The sequence below is a fragment of the Glandiceps talaboti genome, chromosome 21 (assembly GCF_964340395.1).
Source record: "Glandiceps talaboti chromosome 21, keGlaTala1.1, whole genome shotgun sequence".
Classification (NCBI taxonomy): Eukaryota; Metazoa; Hemichordata; class Enteropneusta; family Spengelidae; genus Glandiceps; species Glandiceps talaboti.
Window position 1 is genome coordinate 4,863,620 of NC_135569.1, and position 16,862 is coordinate 4,880,481.

At 36.2% G+C, this 16,862-nt stretch overlaps 1 protein-coding gene across 1 annotated transcript; it reads left to right on the plus strand.

Moving 5' to 3' along the window:
* The first annotated feature begins 521 nt into the window (after window positions 1-521).
* Window positions 522-10,778, plus strand: LOC144451404 (translocation protein SEC62-like). Its single transcript, XM_078142234.1, has 8 exons — window positions 522-566; window positions 4,647-4,761; window positions 5,405-5,501; window positions 6,125-6,317; window positions 6,577-6,681; window positions 7,202-7,262; window positions 7,773-7,892; window positions 8,813-10,778. Exons 1-8 carry the CDS (start codon window positions 531-533, stop codon window positions 9,292-9,294), a joined length of 1,209 nt encoding a protein of 402 aa, XP_077998360.1. The 5' UTR covers window positions 522-530; the 3' UTR covers window positions 9,295-10,778.
* Window positions 10,779-16,862: the final 6,084 nt, after the last annotated feature.

Sequence of the window (16,862 nt, forward strand, 5' to 3'; positions counted from 1 at the left end):
CTAAATTGATGAGGTGAATTTTTCATTTTCAACCAACCAACCAACCAACCAACCAACCAACCAACTTACCTGACTGACTGACTGACTGACAGACAGACAGACAGACAGACAGACAGACTGACTGACTGACTGACTGACTGACTGACTAACTAACTAACCAATAGGCTAAATTGATGAGGTGAATTTTTCATTTTCGACAACACAGTGAGTTTGACAGAGGACAAGACATGCTCTCTGTTCGAAATATAAAAGTTTCCAAGCAAAATCTAGGATTGTAGCCTGAAACTTTAAGTTCTGTTCACAAATCAAGTTCAATGACAATAGCGAGGCTGGTTTTATATTTAGCTGCAATCTTTATGCGTTAACAGGGACCCAGAAAAGTCGATTTCAACATTTCTGCATAGCACAACCTGTATAAATAGAGTTATGACATTGGTAGGAGCAGGGAGAGAGAATGTCAAAGTCGTCCGTAACCTCTGACCTATGGTTCATTTTAACAGTAACTTAAAGGGTTCATTACGTTGACGATCATGGCGAGCAGAAAGACTAAACAGAAGAAAAAAGGGGTGAGTTTTATCAAAATTCTGTATCATTCTGCCACATATGGATATATTTTCGAGTCAGGACATATCAAGCATGCGAAATAGAAGTGATGGTGGAACCATTTTTTCATGAGACTCGTGAACGCACGGATATAAAATAGCGACCGAACTGGATGGACATATGGGTAGCGTTTACGTTTACGCAATGATGATAAATCAAAAAGATTGGTTAGACTTAGAGGACATTGACATCTAAACAGAAAATAAAAGTGGTTTTATTTTGTCCCTTTCGTCGAAATGTGAAGTTTTCACATCCCAAGACGTGAAGCACACTGTGTGTAGATAGAGAACGGCATTTCAGATAGCTGTTATGTTCGTTTTGTTGACCGCATACGTCGTAAAGTTCACATTCATAGAATATGTTAATTTAGTGTGGTTGGTACAGGAAAGTTCTACTTTCTCGGTGTGACAGAGAAAATGTTGTAAGTGACGAATTTCTTTACCTTGGTGCCAGATCATTTGGTGTTAATGTACAGACTTTCAAAAAGAGCCAAAAAGGGTCATTGGAATATAGTGACTCTTGAACAGACATACAGTTTATGGTTTGTTGTAGACATTAAAACGCACACTAACAATTTGATGGTGCTCATTGACCTATCCAGCGACCCTATCACTTCTGTCTGTAATTCAGGAAGGGATAGCTGTTGATGGTAGAATTACATTCAGTAACGGAATTGCAGCACCAGAATAATACAGTTGACAATGGAATATAGATCTAAATCTAAGGAAGAGACTAGACTACCCCTTATCCCTAAAATTATTAATTTTCCCTATGCAAATATTTTAGTAACTTTGTATGGAATGGCTTGGTGCATACACAGTTAGCCCAGAGATGTGCCTTTTGGTTTATTATCTCATACTATTCAGTTAGATGAAGATATTAAGACCCACAAGTCATGAATGTAATCAGTCTTGTAGTAAGACCATGGATCTACATTTTGGTGTTGCTGAATAAAGCTCACAGTAATGAGTATCTCTGTGTGGGTGCAGCCTTCGGGTCAGTGCCCTCAGTAGCAACCTTTGCTTGCCTTTACAGTGAGCAGAATAGCCCAAGGGGTCTAGCAGCTAGACTATGGGGTAATCTGCAGTAATTTGTTTATTTAAAGAACGGGATAGATGGATCAGTTTCCATCCCATCCTCTCAGTTCACAGACTTGCAATAAGGTTGTGGCCATTGTTTATACATGTAGATGATATTGTATTGACATTTGTGCAGATCACAGAGTACTGAAAGATAATACACACACAACTTTATTAGGGAAGAGTTTGATCCTTTCGTAGTGTCCCTCTTAGAAATGATCAAAACATGTGTGTGTGTGTGTGTGTGTGTGTGTGTGTGTGTGTGTGTGTAGGATGTGTGTGTATGTGTGTACATGTGTATGTATGTGTGCATGTGTGTGTGTGGGATTGTGTGTATGTGTGTACATGTGTGTGTGTAGGATGTGTGTGTATTTGTGTACATGTGTATGTATGTGTGCATGTGTGTGTGTGGGATTGTGTGTATGTGTGCATGTGTGTGTGTAGGATGTGTGTGTATGTGTGTACATGTGTATGTATGTGTGTGTGTGTGTAGGATGTGTGTGTATGTGTGTACATGTGTATGTATGTGTGCATGTGTGTGTGTGGGATTGTGTGTATGTGTGCATGTGTGTGTGTAGGATGTGTGTGTATGTGTGTACATGTGTATGTATGTGTGCATGTGTGTGTGTAGGATGTGTGTGTATGTGTGTACATGTGTATGTATGTGTGCATGTGTGTGTGTGGGATTGTGTGTGTGTGTGGGATGTGTGTATATGGTTAAGTTGAAATGATATATTTTTATATTGTGGTGTTATATGGTACCTAGTCACACTTTGTGTTTATAAATTTTGTCAAAATGAAAATAATGCGATGCAAAATAAATACCATATTAATTATAAGTATACAATAACAATGATAAAAGTGAAAGCATGTAATCCTTTGACAAAATAAATAACCATATATTGTTGTTTCAGAAGTACCTACCTGTATTCATGTATTTATTTGTTTATTTATTTATTTTTCTTTGAATTAATTTAATTATCACAAAGTTAAATACAAAAAAAGGCTGATTATACACTACAATGAAATACAAGAACCAACAAAACGTAAACAAAAAATATGTATTTATAACTATATCGATGTATTGAACTATGGTTTGTAATCACATTTCAATGAAAAGCATTCAGGCACACTTTATGAATATTGCTTTGGGTGAGTGGTTTAAACCTACATGTACAGAATTTTGTTTTCTTGGGCTACAGTAGAAACATTGAGGGATCGCCGAAGCCGAATGACTGCATATTATACACAATTTATGTTCCCCAAGAACAATTTAGATAGATAAGAAACAGACTTCCCACAGACCACTCAATACAAATCTAAACAACACCATCCAACCCCAACTGATATACAGGCACACACATAGTCCTTGGAACAAAGAAGGTATTGAGAGTCATCACATTGCAGGCTAAGATTTTGACACATACAAGTATATTGATTCAAAGTTACAAGTGATATGTGTGTACACATACAGTGCCTGCTTGTCAGCAGGAATGTGGTGTTGTTTATATTTGTAGTGAGTGGTCTGTGGGAAGCCTGTTTCTTATGAATATCTATCTAAATCATTCTTTAATAGGAAACATAAAATATGTAATACACATAGTCGTTTGCCGATCCATCAATGTTTTAGCTGTATCAGACAATATGAGGTAGACCCTTCCATATTTAGTGATGTTTACATAGCCATGAACTGTTCTAGCTATTGTCTAATGCAGGCTGTACCATGAAACTAGTTGTCATCAATTTACAAGTGATAGCTTAAACTAATTTGCATATTGAAAAAAACAATGCCATGTGACCTGTATCATATCAGTGTTTTTTTCAAGGGCAGTAAACAGGTAAAATCTACCCGAGTTCCCCAGTCACTTTACCTGAGTCCCCACCAAAATTTAGGTATAATGTCAGTTTTACCATATTCCCCCTTTCTGTTACTGGGGTATCCAGACTTAGCAAAGACACTGCATATGTTCATTATGGACTATTTTTAGTTGTGTTCTGCCCATTGTCTAATGCAGGCTGTAACATAAAAATCGTTGTCATCAATTTTGAAAGACTGCTTATTTTACATATTGAAGTAAATAAACAATGTCATGTGACCTGTGCCATATGTTAATGCCATGCTATTTATAGTTGTATTGTACCCCACTGTCTAACACATACTGTACCATAAAAATCGATGTCAGCAATTTCATAGTTTATTTGCATAGTGAAGTAAACAATGTCATGTGACCTGTGCCATATGTTAATTCTATGCTATGACTGTATAGTTATATAACTACTCACCTGTTGTTAAATTGCATAACAAATGTACATTGATTGTGAATGGATTATTTTGATGGTCACAAAAAATACTGAGTGACACTGATGTATTCTTCCATTGTATTATTCAGTGATTCAGTGTCTTCTATGTACAGAGTCATATTTACAGCATAAATAGCCATGTTTCTGAAAACCCTCTGATGGAGATGAAATGAGAAAGAGATGGATGGATGAGTGAATAAATGAATGGATGGATGGATGGATGGATGGATGGATGGATGGATGGATGGATGGATGGATGTATGGTTGGGTAGATAGATGGATGGATGGATGGTTGGGTAGATAGATGGATGGATGGAGGGGGTGGGGTGGGGTGGGGATGGATTGATGAATGGGTGAATGGATGGTTGGTTGGTTGGTTGTATGGATGGATAAATGAATGGGTGAAATGTGTGTGTGTGTGTGTGTGTGTGTGTGTGTGTGTGTGTGTGTGTGTGTGTGTGTGTGCATGTGTACATAGATACGTAGATAGTACACATACACAGATAGTATGTACAATTGCATATGTGCATGTTAAATGATAATGATGCAGATAATTCTGAGATTTTTGGATTATGGAGACACTTGTTTTCAGTAAAGCCTGTCAGTTTACAACTGATTTCATTCAATGTTTTTTGATGATTTTCCGGACATTTAACTACACAGGATCCCCAAAAAGATGAGCTGACCAAGGAAGAAAAAGATGTTGCTAAGCATCTAAGGTTCAACCTGACAACTAAGAAAACCACCATATTTGGACAACCAGCTGAATTCTTCACAGGTAGGTATCGTTAACACCTAACAACCTTTGTGATAATAATACCAAAAAAAACCAAGAATCGTTTCTGGTCAGCACACGCATCACTTAAATACCCTCGTGTCAGTCTTCTTTTTTTTTGAGTTTGTCCAGCCCATGCAGTATGCAGATCTTGGGGAGAAACACAAAAATAACCCTCTCTACTTCCGTGAAGACAACTCCAGAGCCAATCATGAACAAGTAAATGACAACTGTCCCACATACACACTTGCTCTACAGTACTAAATAAAAAGAACAGTAACTGCCATAAATAGTAGACTGAGTGACAGGTTTCTTCAGAAAATAAAACATTTGTGTCATTGCACCACATTAGACAAACATTTTTATTGCGGACCAGAATGCAAAATTAGGCATAGCTTGTAAGTCACCACATAGTTATGGATATGGGAATAGTGAAAATACTAAGAAAACAGTAAAAATACTAAGAAAACCACCATATTTGGACAACCAGCTGACAGAATCCCTTAATGTGTGAGTACATGTAATTGCATTGTAAAATGTTCATTCTATGTTATTCATTACATACCATATTCTTTGTATGGCAGTATGCGTGTTATATCACATGATACATTTACTGAACTATACATTTGCATATTTTGTTTTGCAGCTGCCAAGGCTGTGGATTTATTGATGGATTCTAAGTGGGCAACTGGTAAAGATGTATTGTTTACAACTCGACAGTCAGTTGTCGATTACCTTCAGAGGTACGTATTATTATTCGTAAACAGAAATCACTCCAGAAGTTCCCGATTTTAGTTTGATTTCAACACCCATGCCATCTTTTTTCATAGTTCTTAAAATGGATAAGTTGTTATAAATGCAGGTTATTGAATCATGTGTAAGATATGTTGACTTGTTTGACACAAATCGTCCTCTCGTAGTTAATGCTGAGTGATTGGACATCACAACATGTATGGTTATGAGGGTACTAGAAGACATCTATTATCTCAAGGGCTGTTATGCAGCAACTATTTCCAAGGATGGAAGGCAAGCAAAATAATTGTTACATAACAGCATGTCGGGTAATATGATGTCTACTAGTGCCCGAATACGGCCAGGTAATAAATATTTTAAACACATATTTTCAGGAACATATTTTTGCCATAGTCAAAACAAATGAACACCTGAACTCCTGTGTTACAGGAATAGTGCCCAAGGGAAAATAGAATGCAAAGAGTGCCAGCTCTATTCAAATTGAGGTCACTATGGGTCACTAGTCCATATCACATGACTTGATCTAAGCCAATCACTGTATGAAAGTATGTTATAATGTTATATTGACTTCTGAGTTTGTGATCATTACATCTATGACACTATTTTCTTGCAGACTACTGAACAAAGGTCTGTTCTACAGAGCTTTGAAAGTTATACAGGGAAAGAAAGAAAAGAAAGATAAGGATAAAGACAAGGATAAGGAGAAGGAAAGGGAAAAGAAGGAAGAAAAGAAAGAAGAAAAGAAGGAGAAAGAGGAAGGTGGGGAGAAAAAGACGTCTAAAAAGAAGAAGAAAGAACTCAAAAAGGTAAGACATTTAAAACAGTAAAACCATTTATAGAATATAGTTCTCCAACTTTGTAAAATGTTATGTTCTAATATAAAGATTGTGTAAAAGGTTGTTCATGTACAAACAGATGGAGATAGAACCATTAGCTCTCAAAAAACAAAAGTATGTAAATAGATTGACTCTTGAGGGCGCTAAACAAATGAATAGCTCTGTTCTGACATGAAAACTCAACTCTAAATTGTATTATTTTACTCTTGTGATTACAAATCATTGTTAGGAGGCTGAAGACACTCCAACACCAAGTGGTAAAAAACTGAAAGAAGTGAAGAGAAAGTTTAAACTTGAAGTCCATGAAGAACAACTGTTTATTGATGGCAGTGATGTAAGTTCTTTGTTTAGTTATACTACCTTAGGGGGTCGTAAAACATCCTCAACTTCAGCATGATTGTCCTATGTAAGTTATATTTCTTTTGGGAGTCATAAAGACCCCTCAGCTTCAATATGATTATTGTTTGTTTATATTACTCTAGTCATAGAGACCCCTCAACTTTAACATGATTGTCCTGTGCTAAGTTACATATGCTTAGGAGTCATATCAGAGAGACTATGATTGTTAGTAGTAAAATGTACAGATACTGGATAATAATGATTCCCTAGTGTTGTATAATGGAGATATTCTTCCAATCGATCACTAAGATGTATAAATCCTCATTCAGCGTTGGCAATATCTTGACCATTGGTTGATTATATCCACTAACAAATACATCGCTATCACCCACTTGTGTAAAATACCACCTACAACAATAGTTTTAGTTTGTGTCTATCGTAGTTATAGCCAGCAGCTTGGTTTCCATAGTGATATTGTATTGTATACTCAAACAATGCATGTTGATTGTTTACAGGCATATGTCTGGGTATTTGATCCTACACATCCTAAGACGTTCGTCATGGGTCTGTTACTTGGTGAGTATTTCAACTTGTTGCCTGGAGCAACATGACATATCATGTACTGTAAAAGTTAGGAACTTGTAGCCTGGAATGCCGTAGTGCCTAAAGACGTTAAATTCATGTTACTGTTAAGCAAGACATTTTTGTCTGTGGGACTGGTACATGTTCATGTAGAACAAGGCATTTTTAGTCACTATTTATTTTAGCGTTTTTGTTTTCCGGTGAATAAACGAAAATATGTCTGTAGTGAAAATTTCAAGGTTTACAGTATATTAAGTAAAGAATTCATTAAAATCTGGAAACCTATCAAGATGGTTATGTAGTAAGCTCGATTTAATTAAATAAGTACATGAAAAATGGTTCTCTAGCAGAGCCGTGAAAAAAGTTGATCAAGGACAAAACAATGATCCGATGTAATCCTGATGGCACTACTGATAAGACGCAAGTACCAAGGACTGAATTATGGGTCTTTAACCTTATTTGTGACACCCAATGATATCAATTTGTTTATCTTTATGTGATCAGTGATTGGTGCAGCAATGGTGTGTTTATTCCCACTATGGCCACCTTGGATGAGACTCGTTACCTACTACATCAGTTTGGTAGCTGCTTGTTTGGTTGGATCAATTCTTGTGTTAGCTGTGTGTAAGTACACCATACTATGACATCTATAATTTTTGTAATTTTCCCCATATAATATCATCGGTCTCTGGTATCCATAGCAACCATAATTTTGAGTATATCGAATTTTCTACAAGATGTCAAGTCATACTCAACCATATAGGTATGCACACAGTTTGTCTGTCATTATTGTTAATTGTTAATTAATTACTGTGAAGGGGAACTCATGAAAATATGTTGTTGTTAAAGAGGAACACCACACAGCAAGAAATAAAGGTATTTTCTTTAACTTTGGGTTCTAGTCATTTTATCAATCATTCACTCATTTACTTTAGGTGCCATGAATGTTTGTGTTCTGCTGTTATATATATGCATGTCTGTTGACTCCCATGACACAATGTGTGTCTATGGTAAGAACTTACACTGAACAATGAATGATTGACAAGTTTCAATTCACTTGACACAATGCATGTCTATGGCAAGGACCTCCACTGAACAATGAATGAGGAACAAGTTTCAATTCACTGTTGACACAATGTATGTCTATGGCAATACAAGGGCCGCCACTGAACAATGAATGAGGAACAAGTTTCAATTCACTGTTAACACAATACGTGTCTATGGCAAGGACCTCCACTGAACAATGGATGAGGAACAAGTTTCAATTCACTGTTGACACAATGCATGTCTATGGCAAGGACCTCCACTGAACAATGAATGAGAACAAGTTCACCTCAGTGTTTCTTTGCAATCGTTGGTTCAATATGTGATGTCAAATCGTGAAATTATTCTCCAGAATCACAAGTTGACAACAATGCTTTTATTTCCTGTAATGATATTCCCTTTAAAATGTTATATCCTGGTTATTGGAAAAACAAAAGATTAGTATAGTTTGACCACTAGGAGTGCTATTCACTGTGTATATGTTTCTTCTTATTTCACAGTGAGATGTATTCTATTTGTTTTGATATGGGCCGTAACTTTTGGAAAACATCATTTCTGGCTCTTCCCGAATTTAATGGCAGATGTTGGAATTATGGAATCTTTCAAACCGGTCTACATACACAAAATGACGTCTGCGGATACCACACCTAAAACGGACGACAAAGAAAACGAAAAGAGCGATGATAGAGAAGAAGAAGAAAAAGAACAAAAACAAAACGAAGAAAACCAAGAAGAAGAAGAAAAGGAAAGTGGAAAAGAATCGGAAAATGAGGAAAAAGAAGAAGAAGAAGAAGAAGAAGACGAGGAAAAAGATAAGGAAGAGGACGAGGACGAGGAAGGGGAAAAATTTGAAGGGGAGGAATTAAAAAGAAGTGATAGCACGAATGGAAGCGGGATGGGGGAAGGTTTTGAGGTTATACACCAGGAAGAAATTACAGCTGTTACTGAGGAAATGGAAGAATCTGAGTCTAAACAGTCATGATAAAATAACCCAAATATTTTACATATTCTACCAATTTCCTATTATTGCCAATGTTACAATATAGCAGTATTGATACTGTATCTAACTGTGTTAGCGCCCTCGCTCGACTAAGGGTCCAATGTAATATATGTTGCAATCTTTAAGGCTAAGTTACATGAGGAAGTTTGGTAAGCAATTTGTTGCATGCGATTAGGCTAGCAACTGTGACTGAGTGCGTATAAAGGGCAACATGAGAAGCAATGAATTGCAGAAAATCTGACATGTAAGATTCCTTGTGACGTGCATCTGTTTGATATCGCAAGGCTCTATGTACTATGTACTACTACACAGCAAGTACTTGTATGTGATGAATTGTCTAGCTTGATGGTAACTGAATTGCCTCATGTAACTTAGCCTTAAAATAATGACAGTGTCCCTGACGTGCATTGATTCATAATTGATTTAAATTGATTCTGTGATTTAAATTGAATTAGAACCACTGTCTGTCCCCTGTAGAAGTTTGAAATGGATTTGAATCAATTTACTATTTTAAATGTCCCCATACACAAACATTCAGCAATGCTTTGATATGAGGAGGCGTGCTGCAAATGTTGTGTATTAAAGGGGAATACTAGTGCAGTGCAGGAAGTAAGTCATTTTGATAAACTTTGGGTTGTGGGATAAGGGAACTGACTTCAGTCCATTTCAAATTTCTTAGTGGGAACAGCTAGGGCATTTATCAGTCAATTAGCTTTCCATTATACAAAAGTACTGCTATTGTAAAACCAATCCAGACCATCAACTTGCCTATTCAAAATTTGCCATGATGGCGCTCTACTTCCTGTCTGTGTGTACCCTTGGGGGTATACATGGTATAGGTTACTTGGTTAATCATAGAGCACTGCTGCTTTCCTCAGTGTCTGAAAAATACAAAAAACATCCCTGATTTACACTTCTACTAGAATTTCAAGAGACAAAGCTCTTAAGAAACGGTACTATGAGGTAATGATACCCCCAATTTGAGTGAGGGCGCTGTATTCTCAATTTCCTGTTTGCAGTCTGGAATGACCTATAATGCACATAGATACAACGTACCTGTCCAGCAACAAGAAATGCTAAAAAAAAAATATATAGAAGAATTACAATATCTATTGTTAAACTTATTGTCTTATAAAGATAGTATATTCATTATATTATGTTTGTTGTACTCAAATGTTCTTCCAAATCTGAGATGCTTCGTGGCTTCCTTGCACTGTGTTTAAATAATGGGTCGTGAGACAATGTTTTAGTGTGGGGATAGGGGTGTGGTGTAAAGACTTGGAATGTTGACATGGTCTGTAAAAATATGCAGTGTCAGGCTGCCCTCATTGGTCTACTACTCTCAGAGAAAGTGAAGGTTGCATTGATTAGGGCAGAAGAACACAACGTAAATCTTACAGTCTAAGGTTTATTTTGATTTGTGAGAAAACAATGGAAATAGGAAAGCTGCACCAGCTGTGAGTGGAACGTGTTTTTTTTTTTTTTTTTTTTTTTTTTTTTAAACTGATTTGTAAGTTGTAATGACTTACTCATAATATTATACACCCTGAACAATATTGAATCACCTATGGTAAACATATACAATATACATAGTATGGCGCAATAAATCTAATCAAATTGATTTTTTTGGGTCCGAACTCAAAACTCAGTGCCTCCAATGCAATCATGATTTCATACTGTTGCTGTACTACTTGTGGATAAAATTGTCCTCTAATTAACATATATATAATGTCTGTTATCGGTATTTTAACAATTTCCAGAGTCAAGTTACTAATGGACCCTCTAGGTCAGTGGTGCTTCGTAGAGAAGTTGACGACAGATGTTTTAATGAGAATGTGTGATTATACATACAGTGGACGATAACACTTTCAACTCAATATTTTACAACTGGGTAGGTGATAGACCTTTCAGCTAAAGATCACCCTCTAGAGTTAGGTTAGATCTTCCAAAGAGAATCTCGCCCTAAATAGCAGCATAAGTAGATTATAAACCTTTCAGCTAAATGGCGCCCTCTACAGTTTAGTTCACATATCTTGCAATGAAGCTCTGACCTATGCAACCAGTTATAGATAATAAGTGAGTCAACTTGGCATCTGGAATCAGGTACATAATAGACATTTCATCAAGATATCATCCTGTCAAATTGAATTAATAACAGACCTTTCCTCTAGATGGCGCCCTCTTAAGTTGAGTTAGTATTAGACATTTCAGCTGAAGTGGTCCCTTATAGCCCAAAAGACAGTACAGGTCTTGTTTCTGTCACTCTCTGTAATTGCCATGTTCCCTGGACTTTATACCACCGCTAACCACCCAAATTGCACTAAAACTAAAAAAAATGTGCAGAGTTTTACTACGTTCTTCTCTCTATTACCAAAAAGTTGAAAATCTTGGACAAAAAGCACTGAGTGCATTGACAAAGGAGGTGAACCAGACTCAATAGAAAAGTAATGATGGCTTCTGATTTTGTGAATAAATGGAAAATAGCATGTGATCTATACCCCCCATTATTTTCTCTACTCCACACTGCCTCATGGTCAGTACCAAAATTCCTTATATGGCAAACCCTCATTTACATATTATTTGCATATTCAATTAAACCTTGTGTGTTCAGTCAATATGGATATCTGTCATTATGTTTCATAAAAGTTGCAATAAACTTGCCATAGAATTACAGACGTAAACTTTCACAGAATTCAAGTCGATGACATTATTATTTCACATTTGAATGTAATCTTTTTGATGTTTACCTTGAACATTTGGTATATGTTAGTTTCATAGCAGTTCTGATACTTGTCTCAGTTTTGTCCTTTGTTACTGTATTTTGCCATCTGTGTTGTCATGGTGCTCCACATTTACATGTTACCTGTGATTGGTTGTTTATCACTGAGCATGCTCAGTAAAGTGTTATCTTCAATGATTGTAGTCTCGGTTACCCAGACTCCCTTTGACTACTGCCAACCCCAGAGAGTCTTTGCAATACAGCATCAGTGATTTGAACTTGGGAAGCTAACTGTCTCTAGCCTCAGATGGTTTCTGCTTGGATGAAAATGATTTCTTATTTTCGTCAACTCTGTGTACATTTAATAGAAATCCTGGTTTGAAATTTCTGAAAATAATCTTCCATAAAACACAATCAAAAGAACACTCTCAGTAAGAGTTGCAACCATGTGATTTTACTATAGAGGTCACGTTGTGGGTTAGCCTTATCACACAGCCATCTTGTAACAATCACTGATGATGCAGTGCCCCAGATTCTCCACATTTACATGTTACCTGTGATTGGTTCAATATCACTGAGCATGCTCAGTAAAGTGTCATCAGATTCTCTGGGGGCAGCAGAGTTCTGAGACTACAATGATTGGTTCATTTTCTTACAAGCTCACAGAGCATGCTGTGAACATTGTGCAAAAACTGAAGAGTTGTCTTGAGGAGATTCATTGATAGTTAGTTCATAGGCTAGATCCTATCTATTGCTCGGAATCTGAAGATTTCTGAAGTTTTTCCATTTCTAGTGAAATAGATTCAGTCAATCAAAAATATAGCTAGACCAACATGTTAACAAAGTTTATACAGTCCTTCACACATTGACGGACACTTGTTATTGACCACTTCATTCACGGAGTTACTCATTAATATTCAATTAGTGCAATCATGTTTGACATGCAAATAATGTTTACGACAACCTCCACCATCTCCAGTCTGAAAGTTACTCACGTGAAGACACGTAATATCGTCACAAGTTCATATTAATATTCCAATAGGGAACTTGCAAACCCGCCATGTTGAATGTTGCATCATGGGGAATGTGATAATAAATGCTAATTAATTAGTATTATGAACAATACTGTTACATTGTTTGTAACCACAAATAATCAATTCATAGTCACTCTGACCATTGTGGGAGGTTTATTTTATCTGTAGCTCCAGATTAGGTAATACGATAACCTCAGATAATTGCATAGTCCTTTGGCTTTGCATCTGAGCATGCTCATTCTGGTTTGCAAGTTCCCTATTGGAGTAACACAGCTGTTGGTGGTAATGTACATTTCAGAACAGAATGAGATTCTAGATAATTGATCACTCTAGACATTGATGGAGATCTCTAAGAATCAAAGCCACGGATAGCCTCTAGACTATTTTAATTAAAGTTTGTGTCCAGACCAATTACTTAGGACAATACTTTCATAAATATGTTGGACCAAGTCTGTTACCATCTCACTGGAATCACTAGAATATATGTATATGTATATTATCATATGTTTAAGTGGCCAAACAATGTGAAACAACATATCCCAAGTCCATGTTTATAATGCAATAACTTGCAAAACATTAACAAATATGTAAAATGTTTGTTATTGTACGTACAATAGTAAACTTTTCAGACACTTTCTAACTTTTTGTAATTTATGAAATTACAAACAAAGTTTTGGTATATGTTGTTTTATATTGTGTGTTTTTTTCAAGTAGAAAAACATAGTAAAGTTGTTTTAAAAATCCAAAATAAATATCAATTTGTCATCCATAATATAAATATTAGTCTAGATGCTATCTGTGGCTTTAAATCTGTCTCCATGTCTAGAGGAATCAGAAGTCATGAACCCAAAGTTATTCATGCAAATGAGTTAACCCCCAATTGTTTGAATGATGTAGACAGTGCATATTAAAGTAGTGTCCTGATCTGACAAATTGCCATGTTAGTGCGGTAAGGTCATATCTGCTAATGTAATGAAATGTATCATATATTTACATTATGTAATTGCCTACAAGAAACACTAATTTATGATTGGGCAGCAGAAATATGTGATTGATTAACACAAGCATGATGTTAATTGGTGTGTGGGTGGCTATGTTTGAATTTGAAATTTCGTCTCGGCTCCTTATTCTGCTAGACGTGGAGAAAGATTCAAAGTTACAGATAGCTTCTAGACTACATAAGTACATCATACTTTGACCAGTACATCTTGTGAGAATATCAGTTCTTCATCTTATAATTAGTCATTTTCTTTTCTTTTTATTCAGAGTAATCCATTGACATGATAGCATCAACCAGTGAAAAAAATAGAAAACATTTTCTTCCGAGTTTTATTGTTTGCACTTACTAAAAAGTTGATTTTATTTGTGAATTTTCATTTTTTGATAAATGTTTCTGGAAATAAAGAAGGAGATGATTCTGTGATTGGTGGAATTTGTGCTAAATATTGTCTTGAAATTTGATGGACACGACACCTTTACCTTTTGTTGAGATAAATGTATTATGGTTATGTTATTGTTGCAAATTGCATGTTCTTTTCATCAATAAAATCATTGAAAATGAAAAAAATGATTTATGTTTGTCTCCCTTTTGTATGTCACAAGAAAACATGGATCTCAATCTGATTGAAATAAAGAATTTTTCCTGAGACGCGGCACTGTGGGAACAAAAAGATTTAAAAAATATATGAAAATATGAAAATGAGATAATGCTATAAAGTAAAGGAAATCTAAAGGTATTCCTACATATTTTTGTCAGATTTGGTATCGATACTTGTTCTTCAAGTGAAAATAATCGCATAGCATTATCGTTGACAGTGACAGCTATTTAGTCCCAGGGATTGTTAACTGCGCCCTCTGGAGCTAATCGAGCAGAGCTTGTGCGCATGCCCAAAGTTTTATTTAAAAGTAATGGCGGCGGAACTCTTGACGTTGAAAATACCAACCAAGGAGTAACTGGTGAGGGAATATTTTTTGTATAATCGTATTTGCGGTAGTTCTGAAATTACCAACAGCGATTCCAGGGCCAGGAGGGGGATCAGAGTGACTAGGTAAAACTTCTTTTGTGGAAAAATTTCTCAGTGTACCCCTTTAGCGAAAACAACAAAATCGGTAAACCTGCCCGCGTTCATGAATTCGTGTATTTACAAATTACACCGCCTCTAATTTCACACCCAGTCTGAAATAAGAATGAATTTATGCAGTATCGATAGGTGTTTCTTTCCTTTGGGTGATTTTGCAAGGATGTGCAATGAATATGTCTTGACATGGCCCAAGCTTGTGAAATAACCCAAGAAGAGAATTTTATCCATAAAAATTTCGATTTTCGTTTTGGACTTTTGCAACGATCAACTTTGTTATATTGTTATTTGATATCGTCTAGGTGGGGCATGTTTTGTTCCGTAACCTGTGACAAGAAGCACTTTTACAAGACTTCCATTAGGTCCCTCACGAGTCACCTGTAGGTCCTTATGCGTCAAAAATGACAAGTTTGTGTAGGGCATAGGGTCTAGTAAACTGTCGTGGACTACTGCACAACTTCACTGCACCCAAGAACTTTGTGTTTAGCCATTGATTTGTTTCCTTTTCTCCAAGTTCTGATCTGAGATTGAAAGACTTTCCTGGTTTGTAGGATGGGCTGGGGTATACATGAATTTATTTGCGAGATTTAGTTAACAATACATACATGGTTGATAGATGTACAATGAAGTGTAGTATCTAGACAGCTAGGTGGACTGCTCCAAGTTTTAACCATGGATGTATTACTAAAGGGGAGAATGTAATTTGAATGCCTTGAAAACATCCTCCCCAGACTGGAAGCTTCTCAAGTCTCCACTAGTAAATATTATGATGTATAATTCCCCCTTGGGGCCAGACCTTCACTTGCAATGTAGAGTTTCTCCAGGATACCCAGATCATTTTTACCCAGCAAGCGATCTTATATGTTTTCTGAGCAATAGCATGGAAGTATAACCAACTGGTTCCCTCTATATATTGCTTGTAAACTAAATATACTCAACACATTTCCAAAATCTGTCAAAATTGTGTGCACTTCTTGTATCTGACCTCGGCCATAGTACACCATGTACCTGGAACTTGAAGAGTTGTGGTGGTCTCACTACATTTTTATCTCAATCCTGCCTTTCCGTCAAGTATTGTTGTTACTAGAGCTGTTGGCAAATTTGTGCATCAGAGGTTTTGTGATTGTTGATTGCAAAACAAGGGCAAAGGTCTTGGCTTTGATTGAAATATTGACTCAAGATTATGACTCCACGACAAGTCTCTTGCCAGCCTAGAATCCATTGGTGTGGATTTTCTCACTTTTAATACAACACCTAGGTTGAGCTGTACAATGTAAACATAATTACCATATTCAACATCACTGCAAGAAATCATAATTAATCTAATTTTAGGCTCAAATATATGATTATTATAGCAAAATGCCAGGCGTGGTAGGGGAAAAACAGGAGCAAAATCACCGCATAACAGGATTCTAGGGTATAACCATCTGTAGTAAAAGCCTCTGGATTATACTAGTAGTACATGTACATGCACATGGTATTCAAGTTGTATGCAGGTGAGATAATGAGTATGGTCTTTTAGTCCTTACAGTCTTTTAAGGAGAGAAAAAAATGGTCTATTATAGTATATAAAATAGTGAATTGTCTGTAAATCCACTGTTTTCACATCTTTTGTGTAACTTCTGAACTGTTTATCTCAGAAATTTAACAACCTTTTATTATAGTATGACAAACTTAACAACAAGTTACAACATATCTGTCTTGGCATAGTGCCAAGGG

Coding starts and splice junctions, on each gene's coding strand:
- LOC144451404 (XM_078142234.1), top strand. CDS start 531: ATGGCGAGCAGAAAGACTAAACAGAAGAAAAAAGGG. Junction 4,762..5,404: donor ACCAGCTGAATTCTTCACAG/GTAGGTATCGTT, acceptor TTTGTTTTGCAG/CTGCCAAGGCTGTGGATTTA. Junction 7,263..7,772: donor CGTCATGGGTCTGTTACTTG/GTGAGTATTTCA, acceptor TTATGTGATCAG/TGATTGGTGCAGCAATGGTG.